This window comes from Pipistrellus kuhlii, unplaced genomic scaffold (genome assembly GCF_014108245.1).
Source record: "Pipistrellus kuhlii isolate mPipKuh1 unplaced genomic scaffold, mPipKuh1.p scaffold_m20_p_27, whole genome shotgun sequence".
Taxonomy (NCBI): Eukaryota; Metazoa; Chordata; class Mammalia; order Chiroptera; family Vespertilionidae; genus Pipistrellus; species Pipistrellus kuhlii.
This window is the reverse complement of record NW_023425526.1, coordinates 2,960,295-2,988,100: the sequence shown is the minus strand read 5'-3', so window position 1 is coordinate 2,988,100 and position 27,806 is coordinate 2,960,295. Positions and strand designations below refer to the sequence as shown.

At 43.8% G+C, this 27,806-nt stretch overlaps 1 protein-coding gene across 7 annotated transcripts in view; it reads right to left on the bottom strand.

The window, feature by feature from the left end:
• Positions 1-27,806, bottom strand: part of UXS1 (UDP-glucuronate decarboxylase 1) — a 103,816-nt gene that overhangs the window by 49,673 nt on the left and 26,337 nt on the right. For 3 of the 7 annotated variants that reach the window (XM_036453982.2, XM_045587268.1, XM_036453984.1), the window contains 3 exons: positions 24,785-24,812; positions 22,662-22,710; positions 21,303-21,346 (listed from right to left, as the gene is read on the bottom strand). In XM_036453982.2, coding sequence (XP_036309875.1) covers positions 21,303-21,346; positions 22,662-22,710; positions 24,785-24,812 — 121 coding nt within the window. Of the gene's footprint in view, positions 1-3,142; positions 3,198-21,302; positions 21,347-22,661; positions 22,726-24,784; positions 24,813-27,202; positions 27,335-27,806 lie in introns of those variants that run through there. The other 4 variants (XM_036453981.2, XM_045587266.1, XM_045587267.1 and 1 more) reach the window with 3 other exon arrangements.

Sequence of the window (27,806 nt, the reverse complement as noted above, 5' to 3'; positions counted from 1 at the left end):
CTGATAGGTCAGGGTTTCAGAGAGCTTCTCCACTAGAGAAAGGTCCCTGCCTGGCTGTCCCATGCCTTCTAAATTTATATTTCTTGTCTACTGTATTCATTTGTGCATCAGCCCCTTCTCAAAATTTGAACCTTAGCTGCAAATGGATAAGGCATTCACAGAGATCCAAGATGGCAGCAAAGTAGGTGGAAGCTACACTCATCCTGAATAACAAACTGAAGATTAGGTAAAGAGAACTCTTATAATCAAGGTTTACAGTAGAAGCCACATTGAGACTGGTAGGAAAGGTAGAGACGCAAAAGGGCTGGCTCCGTCCACACGGGTAGTGACTTAGATTCTGCATGGATATCTCAGCTATAGGAGTTTACCCTGAGAGGCATGGAGACACAAACCCACGCTGGGTTCCCTAGTCCAAAGAACCAGAGTCGGGAAGAGACGCCAGCATAGCATGTGGCTGAGAAAAGCAAGGGTTTCTGTCCCTTATAAAGAAAGAGACCGGAGTCTTCTAAAAGGGCCAAAGCACAAAATCTCCTTCACAGGCACTCACCCTAGGGTCTGGCAGAGGGCGGGCAGAGCAGACCAGATTTATGTGAGGAGAGAGTGGGATTTGTAGCTCTGGGGGGAGAGCTGAAGAGCCAGCCGCATGGATCCCTGGAAAGAGCTCCTCTCCTACACTGCAGGCTCCATCTCTGTTAGCTGGAGCACTTCCCTCCACGTGCCAACAGTCTGGGGTATTACAATACCCCCACCTGTGGCGCTTGTGCCTGCTGAGGAGTCTTCTGGGGCTGGATGTGGAGGCCTGGGCAGACTCGGAGAGTGTTAGTGATTGAGTTGTGTGGGTTTGAGGCAGGGGCCATTCACTCCACTTTCCCGTGAGCCTGACTGGTGCTTAGCCCTCACTGAAGATCCTCTAGCTCCACTCTCTGGGCTCCGCACAGCCTCACCCTTCAGAATCCCGGTGGCTCCACTCTGCCACGGTCTGGGTTGAATCTAGAAAGACTGACTTGAATGGCTCTGGCAAGCAGGCCACTCCCCACCCCTTCCACAAGCCTGGTTAGAGCCTCTCCCACATAAGACGTCCGCCGGCCTCATCCTTCTGGCTCATAAAGGCTGTGTCCTGCTGAGCTGTCTCCTACCAGCACAAACGGGGCAGGCTAAGTTGTGTGGCTCTAGGACATGGGCCATTTTTCCTTTGCACCCCCAACTAGAGCAGAGCCTTACATTCACACAGCCAAATCTTGCTCTGTTTGGGTCTGAAAAACTGCTGGCCTCATCCTGATGACTCCCTTAGGCCTGGCCACCACAAAGGTGTGTGTGCTGTGTGGTATACGCTAGGGCGTTTGCTGAGTGGCCTCAGCCCCAGCATTGAAACTGAGTTTGAATCTGAATCAATCTGGTGAATATCCCTACCTAGTTACTCACTGAGAACCTAGCTCGGGCAACTTGAGTAGTGCAAGAGGCTCTTTCAGTAAGTAGCCTAGCAAGCAGCTGGCAGGCAGAGGCAAATGGAGGTGGACTTCAGAATGCCTCAGGTCTTTTATAGACATACTCCCAGGCCCAATGCTGATAAAAGCTAGCCTTATTGTGAAACTTAGTCCTTTCCATTCACATTCAGGCTAAGCAAAGGCAGCCACAATCTAAATCGTTTGTAGCTCCAAAAAACATTGCTGACAGCCAATCATAGGCAGCATCTAACATTGACAACCAGTCACAGGCAGCATCTGACACTGGCCTGCACCACAGTCCATCCGAAGAGGCCCCAGAACTTAAACACATCAGTGGCCAGCTTCAGACATCAGCCCAGGATCCAACTATCTTCACTAGTGACACATCCAAAGGGAGATCTCTGCAGATGCCAGACCCTTCTGAGGTGAATTCTGCTTTGTGTAATCAGTGTATGGCACAGCAGGCCATACACTGTGGTTGAAGTTGATCTTCACAGTCAGCCAGACACAGGGTTGACACCACACATGGATAAGCCAATATCAATCAAGACTCTATTGCAACAGAAGAGCTCACATAACCCAAACATGGGACATTCCTGTAGCACCCAGATCAGGTGATCAAGGAAACTGCACCATTAGTACCACAGGACACCTACTAAGGCCACTGTCCAAAGACTAAAATATAGGAACAAATACAAAGATGCAGCCAAAATGGAGAGACAAAGAAGCATGCCAAAATGAAAGAACAGTAGAAATCCCCAAAAAAAGACTAAATGAAGTTCAGGTAAGCAATTTATCAGGATAGAGTAAAAAAAAAAAAAAAAAAAAAAAAAAAAAAAAAAAAAAAAAAAAAAAATGGTTATAAGGATGTTCTAGGAACTTCGTGAGACCTTCAAGGAACTTAGTAGGAATGACCACAACATGCAAAAGAGGACACAGTAATCATAAAACATACCAGTCAGAAATGAAGAATATAATATATAGGAATACACGGAAAGGAATAAATAAAATTGGATGAAGTGGACAAATGAATCAGTGATTTGAAAAACAAGGTAGAAAAGCTGCCCAATCAGAGCAACAATAACAACATTTTTTTAATGAAAATAGTTTAAAGAACCTTAGGGCAAAATGAAGTGTATCAATATTAACATATGGTAGTAGAGAAATGAGAAGAGAGACAGCAAAAAAATTGAGAACCTATTAGAAGAAATAATAACTAAAATTTCTCTAACTTGGTAAAGGAAAAAGCACACAAGTTCAGGAAGCACACACAATCCCAAGCAAGATGAACCCAAAGAGGCCCACACCAAATATATCTTAATTAAAATAGAAAGGTTAAAGACAAAAAAAGGATCTGAAAAATAACAACATAATGAAAAAGAAGGTACTTAAAAAGAAGCTCCCATAATACTTTTAGCTCATTTCTAAATAGAAAACATTTCAGGCCAGAAGGGAGTAGAATGAAATATTCAGTGCTAAAAAGGAACGACTTTCAACAAAGACTACTTTACCCAACAAAAGTAAAATTTAAAAGTGAAGACGATTTAAAGATCTTTTCCAGACAAATGAAATCTAAATGAGTTTGTTAAGACCAACCCAGTATTATAAGAAAGATTAAAGGGCCAATAAAGAGAATGATAAAAAAAAAAAAGAAAAAGGAATATAGTTAAATAAATAAAATAGCAATAAATACATACCTATTAATAATCACTTTAAATAGTGTAAGTTCTTCAATCAAAAGGCAAAGGGTAGCTGAAAGGATAAGAAAAAAAAGAGCCATATACATGCTGTCTAAAAGAGACCCACCTGAGAATGAAAGATATGCACAGACTAAAAGCACAGGGATGGAAAAAGATATTTCATGCAAATGTAAAGGGGAAAAAATATCTGGGATAGTGATAATTAGACTATATTTTTTAAATGTTTAAATATGTTTTTATTGATTTCAGAGAAATAGCAACACCAATAAGAAAGAAAAACTAATTGGCTGCCTCCTGCATGCCCCCTATTGGGGATTGAGCCTGCAATCTAGGATTGTGCCCTGATCATGAATCAAACCAGCAACCTCTCGGTGCATGAGACAATGCTCAACCAACTGAGCCACACTGGCCGGGCTGACAAAATAGACTTTAAACAAAGGCTATAGTAAGAAACAAAGGAGGACATTATATAAAGATAAAGAGAGCAATCCAATAAGAGACTATAATCTTTATAAACATTTATATATCCAATGTAGTAACATAGAAATATGTAAAGTCAACCATTATGGAAATAAAAGAAGATACTGACAATATTACAGTTATAGTAGGAGATTTTATCACCCCCACAGACATCAATGGAGAGATCCTCTGGATAGAAAATCAATAAGGAAATGGCAGCTTTCAATGACACAATAGATCAGATGTATTTATTGATATTTTCAGAACATTTCACCCCAAAGCAGAATAATATATATTCTTTTCAAAGTACACATGTCCTGGCCGGAGCAGCCAGGCCCGGAACAGCTCGCTCCTAGCCTGCCCCTGCCCCACGGCTGCCTCTCAGACATGGCTGGAAACTTTTGCGGAAACTTGAGGGTCTGCTGAATCAAGTGATGAAGGCTTAGATCTGGATGTGTTGAGTTAGTATAGCGCTGGGGTGTTGATCTGTGAGTGCCTTGGGTGGGGCCTGGATGAGGCTGGTTGACCTATTTGGAAATGTCTTTTGTGTGAAGGGTATCATTGGTCATGTGGAGGTATTATTGATATGAGAAAATGCTAAGTAACTGATTTACTATCTGAAAAGGGATTTACTATCGGGGAAAGGGAGGGAGGAAGAGATTGAACATAAACTGTGCACCTATGGATGAGGACAATGGGGGATGGGGAGGGGGCGGAGGGTGGGGTGGGAACCTGGTGGAGGGGGGAAGAAATGAGGAACCTTTGTAATAATATGAACAATAAAGATTGATTTAAAAAATAAATAAATAAAATAAAAATAAATAAAATAATAATTGGGGGAAAAACAACAACAACAAAGTACACATGTCCTTTCTAGCATACAACACATGTTAGGACACAAAACAAGTGTCAATAAATTCAAGAATATTGAAATTATATCAACCATCTTCTCTAACTATAAGAGTATTGAAACTAGAAATCAATCACAATAAAAAACTGAAAAACTCACAAAAGCATGGAGGCTAAATAACATGATACTAAACAAAAAACTGGTTAACAATGAGATCAAAAAAGAAATCTAAAGATACGTTGAAACAAATTAAAATAAAAAACAACCCAAAATCAATGGGATAAAGTGAGAGCAATCCTGAGAGGAAAATTCATAGCTTTCCAGGCCGACCTCAAGAAGGAAGAAAAATCTCAAATGAACAATCAAATTTTACACTTCAAGGAATTAGAAAAACAACAAACAACGCACAAAGTGAGTAGAAGAAAGAAAATAAAAAAGATGAGAGCAGAAATAAGCAAGAGAGTCTAAAATAGCAATACAAAATATCAATGAAATCAAGAGCTGTAAAAAAGGAGGAGCTCTTACCCTTAAGACAGCATGGACAGACCTGGAGATTATTATACTAAGCAAAATAAGCCAGTCAGAGAAAAACAACTACCGGTACCATATGATTTCACTCATATGTGGAATCTAATGAACAAAATAAACTAACAAACAAAAGAGAAACAGATTTATAGAAAATAGACTGTAAGCTGTCACACATGAGGACGGTTGTGGAGCTAGGTGAAATATGTACAGAGATTAAGCAGGGGAAAAAACAACATACAAGCTTATAGCCCTGGCTAGTGTGGCTCACTTGGTGGAGCATCTTCCTATATACAAAAAGGTCACCAGTTCGATTCCCATTCAGGGCACATGTCCAAGTTGGGGTTTGTTCTCAGTCAAGTGCACATGGAAGACAACTGATATACGTTTCTTTCTCTTTCTCTCCCATCTTCTACCTCTAAAAATAATAATAATTTTTTTCAAAACAAAACAAAACTCATACTCACAGACAACAGTATTTTGATTACCAGAGATAAAGGATTGCTATGCGAGGAGATAGGAGAGGGTACAGAAAAGGATAAATGGTGTTGGAAGGAGATTTTACCTGGGTTGTGATCATATAATATAATATACAGATAATGTATTATATAATCATACACTTGAAATCTATATATTTATTTTTATTATCCAATGTTACCACGGTAAATTCCAAAACATTTAATAATAATTTTTCTAGCCATAACCGGTTTGGCTCAATGGATAGAGCGTCAGCCTGCAGACTGAAAGGTCCCAAGTTCAATTCCAGTCAAGGGTATGTACCTTGGTGGCGGGCACATTCCCAGTAGGGGGTGTGCAAGAGGCAGCTGATCGATGATTCCCTCTCATCAATGTTTCTAACTCTCTATCCCTCTCTCTTCCTCTCTGTAAAAAATCAATAAAATATATTAAAAAATAATAATAATTTTTTCTAACAGTCCAGGAACAGACCTGGCTGTTGTTGCTCAGTGGTTAGAGTGCCGGGCCATGCACTGGAGAGCTATAGGTTCAATTCCTGGTCAAGGGCATGTACCTGGGTTGGAGGTTTGATCCCTGGACTCAGTTGGTGCACATGTGGCAGGCAACCAATCAATGTGTCTCTCACATTGACGATTCTCCCCTTCTACCCTCACCTTCCACTCTAAAAATCAACAGAAAAATATCCAATCTTCCTCTTGCCCTAAACGGGAGGTGTCTTGTAAGAGCCCAAACAAGATGGCACTGGTCACCTCTTTGTTCTTTTTGTCTTTTCAGATGAGCACCTCATCTACCATCAAGGTCAGCATTCCCCCAGGTTGTATACTGGGATTCGTTTGACCCACAAACCCTTAAGGAAAAGCTCCTGATCTTTTGTACTCATGCGTGGCCTCGATATAAGCTTGCAGATGGAGAGACATGGCCCTCAGAGAGAAGTATAAAACATCTTGCGACTAGATCTTGCCTGTAGAAGGGAAGGGAAGTGGTCTGAGGTTCTGTATGTTCAGCTTTCTTTGCTTTAAGGGACAATCAGAAATTGTGGGGCAGTGCAGAATTGCTCCCTCGCTTCTGGCAGCACTAATCCAAAGTGGTACCAGAGAATGAGAACCCCTAGGGAGACAGCAGAGTCTGTGCTCCATCAAGTGATTCGGAATCATCGTGTCCTTCTTATCCAGGACCCCCGGGAGGACCTCCCAGCTAGACAAAGGAGACTCGGCCACCCTGGCCCTCAGCTTCTGGTGGTGGCCCAGGGAGAGCTCGAACTCACTTGGGTTCAGGTACCACTTTCCTTACAAGACGTAAGACAAATGAAGATGGATTGGGGGAAATTTTTAGACAACCCTGACAAGTACATAGACGTTTTCCAGGAGTTAACACAAGCCTTTCATTTGTCATGGAAGGACGCAATGTTTCTCCTAAGTCAGACTCTGTCAGGGTCAGAGAAACCATCAGTCACAGAGGCAGCTCAGCCGTTTGGAGATGAACACTTGGCAAATGCAGGTGGGGCCTCCCCGATCAGATTGACCATTACCCTGCTGGCCAACAGGCTGTCCCCTGGGAAGACCTAAATATCTTGATGATGAGCTAGAAGATTGGAATAGGAAACATGTTCATGTCTGTGTGATTCAAGCATTAGGAAGGTACCGCTCCAAACCCTTGAGCTTCTCTAAATTGTCAACTATAGATCAAGGGAAGGGTAAGAATCCCTAGGCCTTCATGGACAGACTCATGGAAGTACACTTCCATGTCCCCAGACTCTTTGGAGGGCCAACTTATTTTGAAAGACAAATTTGTTGGCCCCAGACATTAACAGATTTACAGACATTGGCAACAGGCCCTGATAGTACCTTAGAGAACCTCCAAAATATCGCCACCTCAGTCTTTTACAACCGGAATCAAGAGGAGGCCGAGGAGAGGAAGGCCAAAGGCAAAAAGACGACTGCAGACCCGATTGTAGCGCTCCAAGAGACTGTCAAAAATCAGGGACTCGAAGGACGCAAGTCTCCCACAGTTACTTGTACAACTGTGGCTAGCTAGGGCACGTCCAGAAAGACTGCCCGCAGGGGAAGCAGCAAGCCACCCCCTAAGCCCTATGCTATCTGCAGAGGGAACCACTGGAAGGTGGGCTGTCCAAAGGGACACAGGCCGTCCCGGGCTGATCCGGCATCTCAAATGGTCCAGCAGCAGGCCTGATGGGCCCAGGGACCTTCCCACCTGGCTATGACATGGACGGTCATCTTCACCCAGGTGCCCTGGGGAACCCTGACTGCTGAGGGCAAGGAAATTAGTTTCCTCCTCAACACTAGAGCCACCTTCTGTGCTTTCTTCTCCAACCCTGGCCTACCCTCATCCCATACTGTGACTGTTAAAGGCCTGTCTGAGGGGCTGGTAACTAGGCATTTCTCTCAGCCTTTGAGCTGTAACTGGGACAGTTTTTCCCACATGCCTTCCTTATTTTACCAGAAATTCCGACTCCCCTATTGGGGCTAGACATCTTGGCCCATTTTGGGACCAATATTTGCATGGCACCAAAATAAGTACTCTGCCTATCGTTAGTAGAGACTGAAATTGATCCCAAAGTGTGTGCAACACAAGGGAAAGTTGGCAGCGGTTAGGGCAAACCCGGCACAAAGCACCATAGGGATTCAGCTTCCTTTCCACATCAGAAATAATACCCTCTTCAAGCCAGAGGCAAGGAAAGGATTACAAGCTCTAATAAGCAATTTTAAGCCCAAGGCCTGGTAAGACCTTGTAACAATCCGTAAAACACTCCTATTCTGGGCATCCAAAGCCCAATGGAGAATGGAGGCTTGTCCAAGACCTCAGACTCATTAATGAAGCAGTCACCCCTAAACATCCTGCGGATCCTAACCCATATACCTTGTGGCCCCAATGCCAGAGGATAGGAAAGATTACAGTCCTAGACCTTAAGGATGCCTTCTTTTGTCTACCCTTGCATCCCGACTCCCAGTTTCTTTCTGCATCTGAAGATCCCTCAGACCAGTCTACCCAATTAACTCGGACTGTTTTGCCCCAATGTTTACAGATCGCCCCCTGGTTTGGTCAGGCCTTAGCTCAGGGCTTATGCCAATTTGAGCATCCACAGACTCCAGTTATACAGTCTGCTGGTGACATTCTGTTACGTGGCCCCTCAGAGGAGATCTCGCAAGAAGATACAAGAGCTTTGCTTAATTCCTGGCAGAAAGAGCATATAAGGTCCCAAAGTCCAAGGCACAACTTTGCTAGGCATCTGTGCCATATGTGGGCTTGGTTTTAACAAAGAGAAGTAAGGCTCTGGGGAGGGGAGGGCCAAGCCTATTTCTTCCTGCCCTCTGCCCCATGTCTTAAAGCAACTCAGAAGCTTGGGGCATTACTGGATTTTGTAGATTATGGATTCCAGATATGAGAGCCTGCCTGTCCTCTAAATGAGATGATCAAAGAAGCACAGCAAGAGAACTTAACTTTTCTGGAGTGGGAGCCAGCAGCTGAATTGGCTTTTAGACTCAAGCAGGCCCTCCTTCACACTCCAGCCCTGGGTCTTCCCACCGGACAGGATTTCAATCTGTATGTAACTGAAAGGGGAGACATGGCCCTCGGGGTCTTATCTCAGCTCTGAGTCCCTGTACAGCAACCGGTGGGACACCTGAGTGAGGAATCAGACATCATAGCCAATGGCTGGCTAGCTTGTCTCCGAACAGTAGCAGTGGTAGCCCTGCTGCAACCAGAAGCTATCAAATTAACATTGGAAGAGACTTCACCGTCTGCACCACCCTCCCCACTCCCATAATGTGTCTTACCTCTTAGCCTCTAAGGGCGGACTTTTATTAGAGGGGCTAGCTGTCCAGTTAAAACGCCCCACAATGAATCCAGCTACCTTCCTTCCCCAGGAGGGTGAAGACATAGGCCTGACTGTGAGCAGATTATACTTCAGACTCATGCAGCAAGGGAGGACCTAAGAGAAACCCCTTTAGAGAACCCCAAGTTAATGCTCTTTACAGACAGACGCTCCTTTGTGGAGCAAGGGGTCCGGAAAGCAGGCTATGTGGCTGTAACCTTTGGCATCATTATGGAAAGAGCACCGCTGGCAGAACTGACTGCCCTCACAAGAACCTTAGGGGTAAGCCAAGGTCAAAGAGCAAACAAACATTTACACAGACTCAAGTATGCAGATTTGGTCTCCATGCCCAGGCTGCTATTTGGGAGGAAAGCACTTCATGGCGGCTGACGGCTCTCCCATTCAATTTCATAAGGAGATGGGTAGGCCCCTATCAGCAGTCTCCCTTCCCCAGCGGGGGCAGTCGTACATTGCTGAGGATATCAGAGGGCATGGGCAGGGTTTCAGAAGAAAGCAGGAAGCTGACCTAGCTGCCAAGGTGCTGCCAGGGGCCAGTAACTGAGAACGTGGGAGACTGTAATCTGGGAGGACTCTTCGCTGGAAAGGATGGGCCTTGCTCGGGGACACTCTGCATACCCCAGAAGGGAGACAAGCCGAGGAAGGTAAGGTACACTTCTCCTCCCCAAGACAGTAGATGAAAAGTTATTCGAACCCTACACCAGGCTTTCCACCTGGGAGTGAGGAGGTCCATCAGATGGTTCAGCAGTTGTTCGTAAGCAGAAATCTCCAGAGAACTACCCAACAGGCCATCAGGGCCTGTGAGATATGCCAAAAGAATTACCCCACAATAAAGAGCTGCCCTACCCGAAACTCGAAGGACAGGAGAACAGCCTGGGCAAGCTGGCAGACTGATGTGACCCAAATGCCTAAATCAAGAGGGACCAGGAACTCCTCGGTGGCAGACACTCTCACTGACTGGTGGAAGCATTCCCGGGCCAGACTAAGAAGGCACAAGGAGCAGTTAGAAATCCCTTGTCTCGATTTGTGTTGCCTAGGACCCTGCAACGTGACCATGGTCCATCATTCAGAAGTGCCACCCGGGGGTTTCCAAGGCTTTGGGGCGCCAATAGCAGTTACAGTGCTTGGAGACCACAGTCCTCAGGAAGGCGGAGAAAACTAATGATCTTAAAGAGACATCACAGAAAGCTCACCAGGAGACTCACCTTCTCTGGCCCACAGTGCTTATAAGATGCACACTTCAAAACTTAGGCCCTAGCCGAAACAGGTTTGGCTCAGTGGATAGAGCGTCAGTCTGCGGACTGAAAGGTCCCGGGTTCGATTCCGGTCAGGGGCATGTACCTTGGTTGTGGGCTCATCCCCAGTAGGAGGTGTGCAAGAGGCAGCTGATCAATGATTCTCTCTCATTGATGTTTCTAACTCTCTATCCCTCTCTCTTCCTCTCTGTAAAAAATCAATAAAATATATATATATTTAAAAACTTAGGCCCTAGTGTTAATGAGATGCTTATGGCCGTCCATTCCTCACCAGTGACCAGTTATTAGACAAGGAAACAGCTGCACAGGTTCAGGTATTACTGCCCTGGCCAACTCTCAGCAGAAATTGGCAATTCCCTCTTCTACCTGAGATGCAGTCCTGGTAAAGTCTCTCCCTTCTCTCTCATCTCCCTCAGCCTCTTTGGGAAGGGCCATATACACTGATGCTGTCTATGCCTCAGCATTCAAGGTCAGTGGAACTGACTCCTGGATTCACCACTCGAGAGTGGAAGTTTAGACACCGGGTAGGACCAAGGACAGGAAGGGCCAGGAGGAGAATCTAGGGACACAGGATCAGGGTGACCAGTACTCCTGTGAGCTCCTGGAGGATTGAAACGTCTCTTCCGAAAGACCCCTGGAGAAGCCACAGATGCCAGATAAGTAAAATGTTCTGGTATCTCTGGGTAATCATTCTCTTCATCATCTTAATAGTTCTTATCTTTCTTTTCTGAGGATCACCGAAACCCTAGAATAATTCCTGAGGGACCCATTTTCTGCCCCTGCTGGGATCCTGAAATACTGAGCTAATCTCCTGAAGTCATGTGGAGACCAGGGCAGGAGAGTATATTCCAAACTGAGCGTCAGGGTCCCGATTACCCTAGTCCTTACTAATTATACCACTCTCCCTCCACCCAAGCCTCCTCCTCCTCCTCTTACTAGTACTGTGCACGAAGGTCTACCCCATACCTCTTGAACATCTTCTAAGTCCTCACTATCTTTCTCAAACCCTCAACCTAGCACATCACCTCAACACTAAACTCTCTCTCTCTCGAGGGACTGTTGGCTCTGTCTTCCCCTCTCATCAACTAGCTACACAGCAGCCTCAAATTCCTTACACGCATGGGCCAATCCAGTCTATCCTTCTATAAGAAACATGGAGGACCCCCATTCCAACTCACGCACCTCAATGAACTTTATAACTTCCAAATCACAGAAACGACAAGAGGCACACTCACAGGCAGAGCCGTTCAGTCACCAGAGTCATATTTAAGCAGCATAACTGAACACTCATCCAAAAGTCCACCAGATTTCATCAACAGAACAGTCCCTGCAGGGAAGGGTTTAGGACAGCTGATAGACACTTATGCAACTTTACTCTCAACCTACAGCCTTCCTCCAACTGGGTTAATTTTTTCTTCTCCCTCCAAATGGCCTTTTTCGGAAATTCGTTCCATTCTCAGCCTGGCCTACCATCTCAGCAACCTTTCCAACAACCAGTACCTCCAAGTTCTGTTTAGGTTGACCCCTTTCCTTTTTATTTATTACTAGAGGACTGGTGCACAAGAAACTCATGCATGGGGGGGGGGGGGGGGGGGGAGTCCCTCAGCCCAGCCTGCACCCTCTCCACACTGGGACATCCCTCTTACAATCCAGGATTGCTGGCTCCCAACTGCTTGCCTGCCTGCCTGATTGCCCCTGCTTCGGCCTGCCAACCTGATCACCCCCTAACCACTCCCCTACCAGCCTAATCAAAGCCTAACTACTCCCCAGCCGGCCCAATTGCCCCTAACTGCCCTCCCCAGCCGGCCTGGTCACCCCTAACTGCCCTCTCCTGCTGGCCTGGTCACCCTAACTTCCCTTCCTTGCCAGCCTGGTCGCCCCTAACGGCCCTCCCTTGCTGTCCTGGTTGCTCCTAACTGCCCTCCCCTGCTGGCCCGATTGCCCCTAGCTTTCCTCCCTTGGTGGCCTGGTCACCCCTAACTGCCCTCCCCTGTAGGCCTGATTGCCCTAACTGCTCTCTCCTGTCAGCCTGATCCCTCTAACTGCTAGCCTGATCCCCCCTAACTGCTCTCCCCTGCCGGCCTGATTGCCCCTAATTGCCTCTGCCCCGCCACTGTGGCTTTGGAAGGACATCCGGAAGGTTGCCCAGAAGATGTCCAATCTAATAAGCATATTACCTTTTATTAGTATAATTATTCTTAATCCTCCCTGTAGGATATAATTTTTAGAGAGGGCAGAGAGAGGGAAAGAGAGAGAGAAATACTGATATGAGAGAAGTACCATTGATTGTTTGGTTGCCTCCTGCATGAGCCTCAATCAGCATCCATCCCGGGGAATAGCCTGCAACCAAAGCACTTGAGGTTTCCAAATTGGATGGGGGAATTCGGAGATAGAAGAGCTATAGGTACTTAGGGACAGGACCACGGGAGGGAAGGAAAATAATGGGAAGTCCACAAATAACAAGATACAGCTTGCTGACTAGTTGCTAATGCAACCCAACTGGGTGTGTGTGTGTGTGTGTGTGTGTGTGTCCTAGATAGAGTGCTTTGGCAGTATCCCACTTGGGTCCTCTCCCTGCTAAAGGGAGTCTATCGCTCAATATACTTGGCTTTCACTTTCGCTTAACTCTGCTCATGAACTCATTCTTCGATTTTGCAACAAAATGAAGTTGGACCAAGACACTGCATACTACAAGGTTATAGTAGTCAAAACAGTATAGTATTGGCATAAAAAACAGATACACAAATAAATGTAACAGAATAGAGAGGCAATAAATAAACACATGAATATATGGTCAATCAATTTAAGACAAAGGAGGCAAGAATATACAATGAAAAAGAGACAGTCTCTTTAATAAATGGTGTTGGGAAAACTAAATAGCAACATGCAAAAAAATAAAACGGGCCCACTATCTAACACCACAGACAAAAAAATCAACTCAAAATGGACTGAAGACTTGACACCTTAAAACTCCTGGAAGAAAACACAGGCAGTCAGCTCCCTGACATTGTTCTTGGCAATGATTTCTTGGATCTGACTCTAAAAGCAATGGTATCAAAAGCAAAAATAAAATAAATAGGATTTCATCTAAGTAAAATCTTCTGCTCAGTGAAGGAAACCGTCAACAAAACGAAAAGATTACAAACTAAATGGGAGATATTTGCAAAGCATATCTATAATAATAAAAGCATAATATGTTAATTAGACCGGACAACCTTCCAGACGACCATGCTATGACACCCACTGGCGCCAAGCCAGCCAAGGTGGGTACAATGTGATTGGTTAAGGGTCCGGCCATCGCCTCATGATCGCCCCGCAGAGGGCAGCCCTGGCCACTGACTGGCAGGGCAATCAATCAGAGGGCTCCACAGTAACCCCAAAGAGGGAGGCCCAGGGGTGAGACCTCCCTCTGTGAGGGAAGCCCAGGTCCCAGGTGCCTGCTGGCGGACAGAGGGAAGCTGGTGCTGGCAGTTGGGGGAAGGAAGGCCTACTCTTGCATGAATTTTGTGCATTGGGCCTCTAGTCTTTAATAAGGAATTAAATCCAAAATATAGAAAGAATTCATACACCTCGTTAACAAAATAACAAACTGATTAAAAAATGTCCAATGGATATGAATAGACATTTTTTGAAAGAAGACATATAAATGGCCAGCAGATACATGAAAAGATGCTCAACATCACTAATCAACAGAGAAATGAAAATCAAAACCACAAAGAGAAATCACTTCACACCTGTCAGAATGGCTATCCTCAAAAAGACAAGAAATAAGTTTTGGGGAGGATGCAGAGGACTGCTGTGCACTTTTGGTGGGAAAGTAAATTAGAGTGCCCACTGTGGAGAACACTATGCAAGCTCCTCCAAAAATTAAAAGTAGAACGACCATGTGATTTAGCAATTTGTCTTGTGGGTATTTATCCTATAAAGATGAAAAACATTAAATGAAGAAGATATATGCATCCCTATATTCACTGCAGCCTTATTTACAATAACCAAGATATGGGGGGAAATGGATGAATAAAAATAGAAGAAGTTGTGGTACTTATATACAATGTAATACTAATCAGCCATAAGAACAATGAAACCTTGTCATTTGTGACAACATGAATGGATCTTGAGGCTACTATGCCAAGTGAGATAGTCAGGCAGAGAAAGGTAAATACTGTGTGATTTCACATATGTGGAACATGAAAACAAAACAAATGAATAAGCAACACAAAACAATAATCATACATACAGAGAACGTACAGGTGTTTGTCAGATGGGAAGGGGCTTGGGTGATGAGTGCAATGGGTGCAGGGAGTCAATTGTGTATGGTAATGGATGTTCACTAACTCACTGTAGCAATCACTTTGTAGTGGGCATAAGTATTTAATTAAGTTGTACACCTAAAACTAATATGTTATATGCCATGTTTACCTCAATTTTTTACAAGTACAAAGAACACCAAGAAAATATCAAAGGAAATTCTATAATTCTCACATTTAAGGATATCTTGTGTGTAAGCCTTGCCATATTGGTAAGTTATTGATTTCACTTTTCACATCTAAATATTATTATTCTCTAAAGAAAATTATTTCTGGTGGACAGATTTTCTTTCTTCTTTTTCTTTCTTTCTTTCTTTTTTTTTTCTTTTTTCTTTTTTTACAAACGTAAAACCTGTAGTGGGTTATTTCTATTTTTTTAAGCTCCAATTAAAATCTCAAATTATGCCAGTCATATCAAATTCTAGCTCTCATCCATTGGAATTTTACAAGCAGCATAATTTCAGCACTGACTCATGGCAAGAATGATTTTAAAAGACAAATAATCTTTTATTACTATCTGAATCTGTTAAAAATATCAGTACTAACAACTTTTACTCTAGTAAGAGTTGAAATTAATAGACTTCCTGATTACATATAAACAACCAATTAAAGAAAAGAAAATGAATAAACACATTTTGATTGAATTTTATCCATCCTTAATCCTCTTTAATCATATAATGAAAACACATAAATCAAAGACAAAAAATTGCTCTCCATTTCTTTCCTCTTATCCGGACTTGATAAAAGACTTGTACAATGCTGATGCACATAATTTGAACTCATTCCAAGAAAAAAGATTACTAGACTTAATGAATGTTATCATTTTTCTTTTGTAAACTAGAACCCAACTGTTACTCCAGAAACATGAAGTTTTCTTAATACAATAGAGGAAAATGTCCTAGTGTCTGAAGCTCAACTGTTTAAGAGAGGAAAAACTGCAACAGAATCACCCTCAAAGGGTGAAGAAAATTTTCTTTGCACTCTGATTTAAATAGTCTCCACCATATTACCCAATTCTTCACTGCCAGCCACATTACCTGAACTCAATTCTGAAAACTTCCTGATATATTTTGGTGAAAAAAACAATTATATGGCGCAACATGACAGATCATAAACCATAATTTCTTACAGTACTTTCATATGATACTAGGTTTTATACCCTCTGAAGTCTTTGCTCGCTTTGGAAATAATTCTCTTAGACTAATCAATATAGGCTAGAAACTATCTGACCAACTTGTATGGCATTAAATTGCAGGAATTTATTTAGAAATGCACAAGATTTAGAAAAAGAAGATCCTCTCTTCTCCTAATGTTCTGACTACATGGGTATTACACTCAAATGAAAAAAAACAAAACATTATGTAGACATTTACTTAGATCATCAGAGTTTCTAAAAATCAAATTCATAGCCCAACCAATGTGGCTCAGTGGTTGAGAATCGACCTATGAACCAGGAGGTCACCTTTCGATTCCTGGTCAGGGCTCATATCTGAGTTGCAGGCTCAATCCCCAGTGTGGGGCATGCAGAAGGCAGCTGATCAATGATTTTTCTCTCATCAAGGATGTTTCTATCTCTCTCTCTTCCTCTTCCTTCCTCTCTGAAGTCAATAAAAATTAAAATAAATAAAAATCCAACTCATAGAAACTATTAGAAAAAGAATTTATAACATAGGATCATTGGTTGGCCTCAGAAGACCTCTGAAAATATAAATTTAAATATATCCACACACAAATAATTTCCAGCCCTGGAGAAAAATCCATAGCTTTCATCAGAAATAGTTCTTGACAGCCCTGCCATGTGGCTCAGTTGGTTGGAGAGTCATCCCAATGCACCAGCGTTGTGGGTTATATCCCCGATAAGAGGAATCAACCAGTGAATGTATACAAAAGTGAAACAAATCAATGTCTCTCTCACCTTCTCTCTCTTCCTTCTTCTCTATAAAATAATCAATTAAAATTTTTCTTTAAAGAAATAATTCTTGACAACTAAACTATAGAAAAACAATCATTTACAACTGCCTGAAATTTGGCTGAATAGAAGTCTTATAATTATGGATTAAAGAAGAAGCCACCTGAGACTGGTAGGAAGGTCATAGATGTGGAACAGACTGTTCCCACACTCACATGTAGTGATTAAAAATTGAGAGGAATATCTCATTTCCAAAGGTTGACCCTAAATTGCAAGGGGTCCCAGCCCCAAACCAAGCCCCAGCCCAGGGTTCCAATGCCAGGAAAAGAAGTCCTCATATCTTCTGGCTATAAAACCAGCATGGATTGCAGCTGAGGGAGACAGAAATTACTGGAGTCCCAGGAAGTTCCTCTTAAAGGGCCTGTGCACAACTCCCACCTTCTGAGCTTCAACACTGGGGCAGCAGCTTGAAAGGCACCAGAAACATATGGGGAGGAACTGAATTGTCTGCCATCAGAGCAAGAGCTAGAGGGGCAGCTTTCTCCTGGACAGAAGTGCTACCAGGAGCCATTGTTCCTTTTTGAGAAGCCCCAAAATCTGGCAGGCTGGCTTGATAATACAGCCTATATCAACCTGGATCACACTACTTATCCCACCCTGGAGAGTCCCTGAGACCCTGCCCCACCCAACTTGTTGGTCCATTCCCATATGAATGGCCTGTCTTGGCTAATGCATCAGACTTTCCTAAAATCTCTCAAACAAGCATCATCTGGCCTTAGTGTGCATCTCTTGCTAAGATGCCCAGGCCAAGCAGTAGCAGCAACCAGTCTTAGCTCACAGCCCACACCTCCAAATCTAGCACAAGTAGCAGCCATTTACCGATTGCTTTATAGCTCATGCCAGTGGCCCTGGGCAAACACAGGGAGTGGCTGATCTTGTCCTGCACCTCCTGGGAGGCCTCAAAGCCAGTGCACCCAATGGACAGCTTCAGACCACAGTGAAGCATCACCCAACCCAAACACCTCCACATACAACACACTCAAGAGGTATTCTCAGTGGGCACCAAAGCCACACTACAATAAGTCCTGTTCTAGGGGGTAAGCTGATTCTCCACAGTTATACTCCACTGTGGTCCAACATTGGGAGGTGGGTGGATGCAGCCAATCCTTGCAGCTGATCAGCTCAGGGATAAATGCCTCCCATTGGCATGCCAACAGCAATCTAGGCCCACGGGGAACATACCTTGAGAGCCCAGAGGGGAAGGTGATCAGCTAGCCTGTGTCACTGGGCCCTACAGAATATTGATATTAAGCCACTCTACCAAGTCCGGGAAATATTGCAGCTCTACCTAATACATAGGAAAAAAACACAGGGAGGCTTCCAAAGAGAGGAGACAAAAAACATGCCCCAATGGAAGAACAGAACAAGCTCCAGAAAAAATAAATAAATAAACATGGAGACAAGCAATTTACTACATGCAGAGTTCAAAACACTATTTATAAGTATGTTCATTAACATAGTGAAAACTTCAATAGCACCAAAAAAAAAAAAAAAAAAAAAAAAAAAAAACAGACAAAAATGCAGCACACACTAACTAAAATGAAGAATAATTTACAGGGAAATCAACAGGACAATAAATAAAACCATGAAACAAATCAGTGATTTGGAATATAAGAAAGCCAAAAAAATCAGAACAGTAAAAAGAAAAAAGAATAAAAATGAAGATATTTTAAGAGCTTCTGAGTCAACTTCAAGTATACCAACATTTGCATCATGGTGTGCCAGAAGGAGAAGAGAACAAGAAATTCAAAGCCTATCTGTAAAAATACTGAAAGAAAACTTCCTTAAGTTGGTGAAAGAAACAGGCATACAAGACCAGGAAGCACAGAGAGTTCCAAACAAAATGAACCCAAAGAGGCCCACACCAAGACACATCATAATGAAAATGCCAAAGAATAAAGACAAAGAATCTTAAGAGCAGGAAGAGAAAAGCAGTTAGTTACCTATAGGGAGTTCCCAAAAGACTGTCAGCTGATTTCTCAAGAGAAACCTTACAGGCCAGAGGGAGTGGCTAGAAACACTCCAAGTGATGAAAAGCAAGGACCTACAACCAAGATCACTCTAAGCTATCATTTAGAATCAATGGACATATAAAGAGCTTCCCGGACAAGGAAAAGGTAAAAGAGTTCATCACCATACAACCAGATTATATGAAATATTGAAGGAAGGAAGGAAGGAAGGAAGGAAGGAAGGAAGGAAGGAAGGAAGGAAGGAAGGAAGGGAGATAGGGAGGAAGGGATGGGAGAAAGGAAAGGAGGAAGAGAGAAAGGGATGAAGAGATAAAGGAGAAAAAAGAGAAAGAGGAGGAGGAGGAGAAGGAAAAGGAGGAGGAGGAGGAGAAGGAAAAGGAGAAGGAGGAGGAGGTGGAGGAGGAGAAGGTGGAGGAGGAGGAGGAGGAGGAGGAGGAGGAGGAGGGAGAAGAAATTAAGCAAAAATATGTGAATAAAATGGCAATTAACACATATCTATCAACAACTGAATCTAAAGTAAGCAAACAAACAAAATGGAAACAGATTCACTGATACAGAGAAATATATACTAGAGGCCCGGTGCATAAAATTCATGCACAGGGGAGGGGGATCCCTCAGCCCAGCCTGCATCCTCTCCAATCTGGGACCCCTGGAGAGATGTCCAACTGCCTGTTTAGGCCCGATCCTGGTGGGATATCCCTCTCACAATACAGGACTGCTGGCTCCCAACGGCTCGCCTGCCTACCTTTCTAACTGCCCCTAACCGCTTCTGCCCACCAGCCTGATCACCCCTAACCACTCTCCTGCTAGCCTGATTGATGCCTAACTGCTCCCCTGACAGCCTGTTTGCCCCAACTGTCCTCCCCTGCAGGCGTGGTCACACCTAACTGCCCTCCCCTGCAGGCTTGATTGCCCCCAACTGCCCTCCCTTGCAGGTCTGGTCTCTCCCAACTTCCCTCACCTGCTGGCCAACTTGTAGCAGCCATCTTGTGTCCACATGGGGGCAGCCATCTTGTGTGTTGAAGTGATGGTCATTCTGCATATTACTCTTTTATTAGATAGGATAGAGGCCTGGTGCATGGGTGGGGGCCAGCTGGTTTACCCTGAAAGATGTTCTGGATCAGGTTGGGGGTTCCCTTGGGATGTAGGGCAGCCTGAGTGAGGGGGCCTGTGGTGGTTTGCAGGCCGCCAAGCCCCCTGGTAACCCAAACAGAGGCCCTGGTATCTGGGGTTTATTTATCTTCTACAATTGAAACTTTGTAGACTTGAGCAGAGGCAAGCTTTCTGCTTGCTCCGTGGCTGCAGCCATTTCTGTTGGGATTTATGTATCTCCTATAATTGAAACTTTGTAGCCTTAAGTGGAGGCCTGGACCAGCTAGGGTGTACAGAAAGTTTGGCTTCCTCCATCACCGAGGGCAACCCTAGACTCCTGCTCTTTTCAGCTCCATGGCTGCTGCCATTTCTGTTTGGATTTATTTATATTTTTGAAATTTTGTAGCCTTGAGCAGAGGCCTAGACCAGCAAGGGCAGGCGGAAAGCTTGGCTTCCTCCACTGCCAGGGAAACCCAAGCCTCCCTCCTGCTCTCTGTGGCCACAGCCATCTTGGTTGGTTTTACTTGCATATTTGCTCCTGATTGGCTGGTGGACGTGGCTTGTGAGTTAGTGAAGGTGTGGTCAATTTGCATATTACTCTTTTATTATATAGGATATATATAGATATATTTTTTAATCTTTACCCAAGTGTATTTTTTCCACTTATTCCCAGAGAGAGTGGGAGAAAGGGAGGAGTAGGAGAGAGAGTAAGAGAAACACTAATGTGAGAGAGATACATCAATTGCCTGCCTATACCACACACACCTTCAGGGATTGGGGACCTTGCAATTAAATGATGTACCCTTGACCCGGAATCGAACCAGTGACTCTTCTGTCTGCAAACTGACACTCTAACCCCTGAGAAAAACTAGCCAGTGCTACAGAGAATTATTTGATGGTTGCCAGATGTGAGGGAAGTTGGGGGTATGGGTGAAAAAAGTGAAGAGATTAAGAAGTACAAATTGGTTGTTACAGACTCGTCATGGGGATATAAACTACAGCATAAGGAATACAGTCAATAATATTCTAACTTTGTGTTATTTATTGGGATGTAACATTTATTGGGATGATCACTTAGTAAGTTATAATGCCTAATCACTGGGGTGTACATCTGAAACTAATATAATAATGTACATGTAATTAAAACATTAAAATTATTTAAAATAAAAGGAATAGTTCTTAATGACAAAATAAAAAAAGTTTAGAAAACACTGCATCCAAATTTTAGAGTAAAAATTTACCATGTCATGAAAAGGTTCTTGTTTTGACAGTGCCTCACATTTTTGATACTACAAAATTAATTACTCGGTTGAGATAAACATATATATGATATTGACCTTCTAAAAATCAATTCATAAAGATATATGCATTTTCCTAAATGCAGAACAAAAAGTATACATACCTTTTTTCCAAATCTCTTATTTTCTCTCGAAGTGGTTCAACAATCTAAAATAAAAATAAGCAATATCAGCAAAAACAGTGCTTCACCACTTTCACCTCGTTCTGATGTTCCAGATAATATAACATAATGCAAAAAAAGATTTAATTCCTCCTACAATTCACTTCCAGTTGGAAATTAAGTTATACCACTTCAATCACAATTCTAGAATTGAGATGATAAACTGCACACTGGAACCCTTACTCCACAGATGCATAAGTCTCTGAGGAAATTAACCTTTTTACTTTCCTATCTTACTGTGAACAATATTAAAGGCGGTTCCAGCTCATAAAAAGTGGCAGCTCAATACCACTGGTGTCTTTCCGGGAACAAAAAAATCCCCTAGTTGCTGCCCACAAAAGCGTATCATCTTGTTTCTGCATGTTATCCCCAGGCATAGGCTCTAACTCAGAAATCACAGGCCATAAGTCAATCCCTATCTGTGCTAACACCTTGAGCGTGGACAGAGCAACAAGGGCAATCCAAGGGCTTCCCCAGGAATTCAGCATCTGGCTTCAAATGAAAACAGGAACTCCTCATCCCTCCCAGGCCCATGTTGTAATAGTTATTCATACCTACTTTTATTTGACTAAAACATAAGCAATTACTTTACAATATAAGGTATATTATCAACTACAGGAACTAACTAGCTTTCAGTGAGGGAGTCTGTGATTTCCCTGTCTGCTCCTACAAACACTCTTGTGTTCCCAGAGACCTAGCATCTCAGGCGGACCTTTTTCCTTTCAGCATCTGCTCAGGTGAGCCGATTCATGTAATCACTTCCCCTTCTCTAGGGATTTCTGGAAAGGCTCACCAAGAAGTCACATAAAGATTTAAACTCATTTTGCCTTTAAGATAGGATGTGTTTTAATGGAGCATGCCTTTGTAAAATGCACAAAAACTGACACAAAGATATATCTTCAGTATAACGAGTATTATTAAGTCTCCTATTAAATAAGGGATTTTTTTTTTTTTTTTAATCTTCACTCAAGGACATGCTTAGAGAGGGTAGAGGGCAGGAGGAGAGAGAAACAACCATGTGAGAGGGAAACTTTCAGTTGCTTTCTGTACATGCCTGAGGATTGAACCCACAACCTAGGTACATGCCCTGAGACTAGGAATCGAACCAGCAACCTTTCAGTGTACAGGATGACACTCAACCAAATGAGTAACTCCAGCTGGGCAGGGATCATTTTTTTGATAAATAGTCTCAAAATCATAGATCAGCATCAAGTTGCAACCATAAACCAGCACAAGCAAAGGAACTGAAGTAGATACATATATAGGAAAAAGTAGAAGCAAAATATGGAAGAGACTACTAACCTCTTCAATCTTCCTTTCAAGTTTCATTTCACCATTTTCCTGGATAGACCTGTTGAGTAAAAAACTACAAAACTGAGATCAATTGAAAGGCTTTATGTCTTCAAGAGTTATTTCTGAACAAATGTACACAAAATAAACCAAAGTCTGAGACCATCTCTCTCTCCTTCCCAAATATCAGTACACTAGAGGCCCAGTGGAGTCCCTCAGCCTGGCCAGCAACCGGGGGGGGGGGGGGGGGGGGGTGCACGGCTGGCCATGGGGAGGGACCACAGGAGATTGGCCAGCAGGGGGAGGGACTGAGGGAGGTTGGCTATGAGAGCACACTGACCACCAGGGAGCATCTCCTGCATTGAGCATCTGCCCCCGGTAATCAGTGTGCATCATAGCAACCGGTCAACTTATCGATTGGGCTCTTAGGCATACACACACACACACACACACACACACACACACACACATGACCGGTGCATGAAGTTCATGCACATGGAGAGGGGGTGTCTATTAGCCCAGTCTGCACCCTCTCCAATATGGGACCCCTCAAGGGATGTCTGACAGCCCGTTTAGGCAGCTGGACATCCCTCTCACAATCTAGGACTGCTGGCTCCCAACTGCTTGCTTTCCTGCCTGCCCCTAACCACTTCTGCATGCCAGCCTGATCACCCCCTAAAACACTCCCCTGCCAGCCTGACTGATGCCTAACTGCTCCCCTGCCACCCCAATTGTCCCTAACTGCCCTCCCCTGCTGGCCTGGTCACCCCCAACTGTCCTCCTCTGCAGGCCTGGTTGCCCCCAACTACCCTACCCTGATGGTCCGGTCACTCCTTACTGTCCTCCCTTGCCAGCCTAGTTGTCCCTAACAGCCCTCCCCTGCCAACTTAATTGTCACCAACTACACTTCCCTGCAGGCCTGCCCCCTCCCCACCCAAATGCCCTTCCCTATAGGCCTGGTCCCCCTCAAATGCTCTCCCCTACAAGTCCGGTCACCCCTAACTGCCCTCCCCTGCTGGCCTGGTCATCCCTAACTGGCATCCCCTGCAGGCCTGGTCGCTCTCAACTGCCCTCCCCTGCTGGCCTGATTCCCTCTAACTACCCTCCCTTACAGGCCTGGTCCTTCTAACAGCCCTCCCCTGCTGGCCTGATCGCCCACAAATGCCCTCCCCTGCTGGCCATCTTGTGGAGGCTATCTTGTGTGTTGGATTAATAGTCAATTTTCATATTATTCTTTTATTAGATAGGATGTGCTAATTCCCTCCTGAGGTGGTGCAGTAGAGAAAAATAAATCAACCAGGAGAGTAAATCTAAATCCATCTCACACACTCACTACTGCCTTAGCATTGTTTCTATTAAATAAAATAATCTCACTTTCACATTATACCCAACAAGGGATTTTAAAGCAGGAGGTGTGCCTCCACAGTAGCACAAGCCTGACTGCTGGGCTTTCCTGGGGATTTAATACCAAATGGAGTTTTTCCAAGGAAATAAACAGAACTCCTTTAAATGGGAGCGGAACACCCCACACACAGAAGGCTTTGTCCGGAAACACACAAGTCCTGGTGGTAGGAATTAGCTCAACAAGGACCCGCCTTGCAAAAGCAACCCAATATGAAAAGCCTGGTGGGGGCAACAGCAGCATTAAACTTCCAAACCCAGTTCAATCACCACGTCATGATAGCTTTCTTTATTTAGTTGTACTACCAAGAAAAACAATATGGAGTGATTTTTTTTTTAAATAAAACTGTACTAACTCTGTACTAACTGCACCAAATTTGTTTTTATAATGAACACTTATTATATTTTGACGACTTTTTTAAAATTAACACAAGGATTTCACCTTTATAAGTGTCCTTCCTGTCCAAGTTAGCAACACAAATAATGCCCAGTGAGGCCAGAAGATTCCTGGGAAGGACAGATAGTCTCAGCATCCACGCGGCCTGATCCCTGAGGCCAGGGACCAGCTGCATTACTCGAGAAAACCCACAGAGGACAAGACACAGCACGGATGTGTGAACAGCAAAATACTCGACTTCATTTTTAAAATTAAATCCAATTAAGCCATGATATCAATGCTGTATATGTAACAACTGAAATGTGTCCACAAAACCCAAATTATTAAAATCAATTACCTCATATTAACGTAGTTGCCCCAAACAGCTGTAAGGGAAAGAAGAAGAAAAGGTCAATATTTAAGTTCATGACATTCATGAATATCAATAAATACAATTTTAATTTTTAACCAATGTTTTAAAGTTCACTAAGTAACTAAGTTATAGCTCATGATGACATTATAAATGCACACTTTTAAAATATTAAGTCCAACTAAAAAGTAAGTGCAACCCTAATTGGTTTGGCTCAGTGGATAGAGCATTGGCCTGTGAGCTGAAGGCTCCACCGTTCGATTCCGGACAAGGGCACATGCCTGGGTTGCAGGCTCAATCCCCAGTGGGGGACTTACAGGAGGCAGCCAATCAATGATTCTCTCTCATCACTGATGTTTCTATCTCTCTCCCTCTCCCTTCCTCTCTGAAATCAAAAACAGACTTTTAAAAATAAGTGAAAACATGATCCTACATATCCCTCTAATTTCAGAATATCTTATTTGGGGTTCAGCACTCAATAATGCAGAGCCAGTCACAACAATCAAATACCACATGCCTGAAAGACACAAAGAGCTCAGCCCAAACACTTCCTTTAAGCATTGATGAGAACAAAATCCAGAGAAGTTAAGCAATGGCCTGAAGAGTGTGCCTTAATTCCAACTAGAATCATCCATCCTTTCTTAGCACCTATCCCATCTCATTCAGACTGCAGTCTCTGGGCTACTGGGCTGCCTCCTTGATTAAAGACACTTACAGCCAAAACTGGTTTGGCTCAGTGGCAGAGCGTCAGTCTGTGGACTGAAAGGTCCCAGGTTCGATTCCGGTCAAGGGCATGTACGTTGGTTGTGGGCACATCCCCAGTAGGGGGTGTGCAAGAGGCAGCTGGTCGATGTTTCTCTCTCATCGACGTTTCTAGCTCTCTATCTCTCTCCCTTCCTATCTGTAAAAAAATCAATAAAATATATATTTTTTAAAATAAAAATTAAAAAAAAAATAAAGACACTTACAGAGAGGGTTACCATGTCTACAACCTGTGGTCAGCAAATGTGCATTAATCAGTGGGGTACAACAGCCAAATTTCACCATGGATAACTTTGAGAAATAATTCTGGGCCACGAGCAAGCACTTCAAGTTACTGAACAGAGGGTTACATCAGACAGAAACCTTCACCATGAATGAGTGGTCCTAAGTTTTATACACACTCAGCCCGTATTTGGTCACTCCCTAATGCTGAACATCTCCCAGGGGCCACATGCTTCCAGATGCCTGAAAAAGGAGAGCAAATAACAAACATCCCCCATTCCACCTTCCCCAACCTGAGAAAGCCTTGAGGTTAGAGCTAATCCTAGGCATCATCTCGTTGCTACTCTCTGGTACCTAGTAGGGCCTTAATTAATGTTTACTGAATAGAACTGTCCAAAACCATGCCCCTATTAAGAAACATACATTGCTAACACATTGCACACCAGTAGTTTTATGGCCAGATAAGTTTCTATTGAACGAGTATAAAAAAAATCCTATCTAATAAAGAGGGAATATGCTAATTGACCATCACTCCGTCATAAAGATGGCTGTACCCACAGCTGAGGCCAAGTTCCCATAAGGAGCCTTAACGAGCAATCAGCAGGGACCTGAGGCTACGCCCTCCCCACCCTTGTGGGGCTTGACAGGGGACCTCAGACCGCACCCCCAGCCCCAGTGCCAGGCCAGGGGGCCTCAGGCCACACCCCCGCCCAGTGGGGCTTGACGATAGACCTCAGGGTGTGCTTCCCGTCTTGGTGCTGGGCTAGGGAACCTCAGGCAGGAGACTTCAGGCCACGCCCCTGACCTGGGCACCAGGCCAGGGGACCTCAGACCGCACCCACTGCCTGGCGGGGCTTGACAGGGGACCTCAAGGTGCACCCCCAGTGCTAGGACGGGGGAACTCAGGCCATGCCCCCCCACCCAGCAGGGCTTGATGGAGGACCTCAAGGCACACCCCCTACCCAGGTCTGGGCTGGGGGACCTCAGGCCATGACCCCCGTCCTGGTGCCTGGCCAGGGGATCTGAAGCTATGCCTCCTGCCCAGCAGGGCTTGACAAGGGTGGGACTGTTCGGGTCTGGATCTAGCCCAATTGGGGGCGAAGGGGTGACCGGGTCTGGGTCTCACATTATTTTGAGGTGCATGTGGGTGGGCGGGATTTGACTCTAGGTCCCATGGTGCACCCCAGACTCTGACAGGGGGAAGATTTTCATATACAATTTACTTATTTTCTTTCATCTCTGACACTTCTATTATAGAGAAAGGGTAAATAGCAATTTTAAATTATTTCCTCTAATTAATCCCTTTAATGTGCACAAATTTAGTGTTTTACATAAATGTTAAAGCATGTTAAAGGCATGCTTTAAAAGTAAATACTCATTGCAACTTGAAATTATTTATTACATGTTCCTACAACCTAATATCTTTTTAAAGTATGATACTTTGTAAAACACTGTGTAACATGAAGCGAGAATTCTCGTGATCCGTTCGCAATGTGTTAAGAAGGGACATGTTGATCCAATCAAATCATATGCTTCTTCAAGTAGAGGAGGAAACTATAATATGACAGAAAAGGGATTAGTAAAATAACTAAATAAAAAGTGGCAGTGTGCAATAAATGGGAGAAATTAAAATGAATCGGTACTATATTAACTATTCCTCAAAAAGCAGAGATTGTTTATATCTTTGGACCATGTGATTTCTTTTGGGACTTATCCTCAAGCCACAAGTATACATACAGGATAGCTCACTTCACAAATCATAGCCTTATTTATAATTAAAGAATAAAAAGGCAGAGGGATAAACCAAAATATCTGACAATTGGCAAGCTGCTTTCTAAATTATACCACCATCCAATGAAAACAGAAAGTCATTAAATAGAACCAGAAAACTATGTTGTAACATGAGGATACAATTTATGATAGTATCAGAGGGAAAAAATATATGTAGTATGACTTCTGCTATTAAAAAACACATGGGCCAGAGATCCAAGATGGCTGCGCCCAGGTGAACACCTAGCCGCAGCGG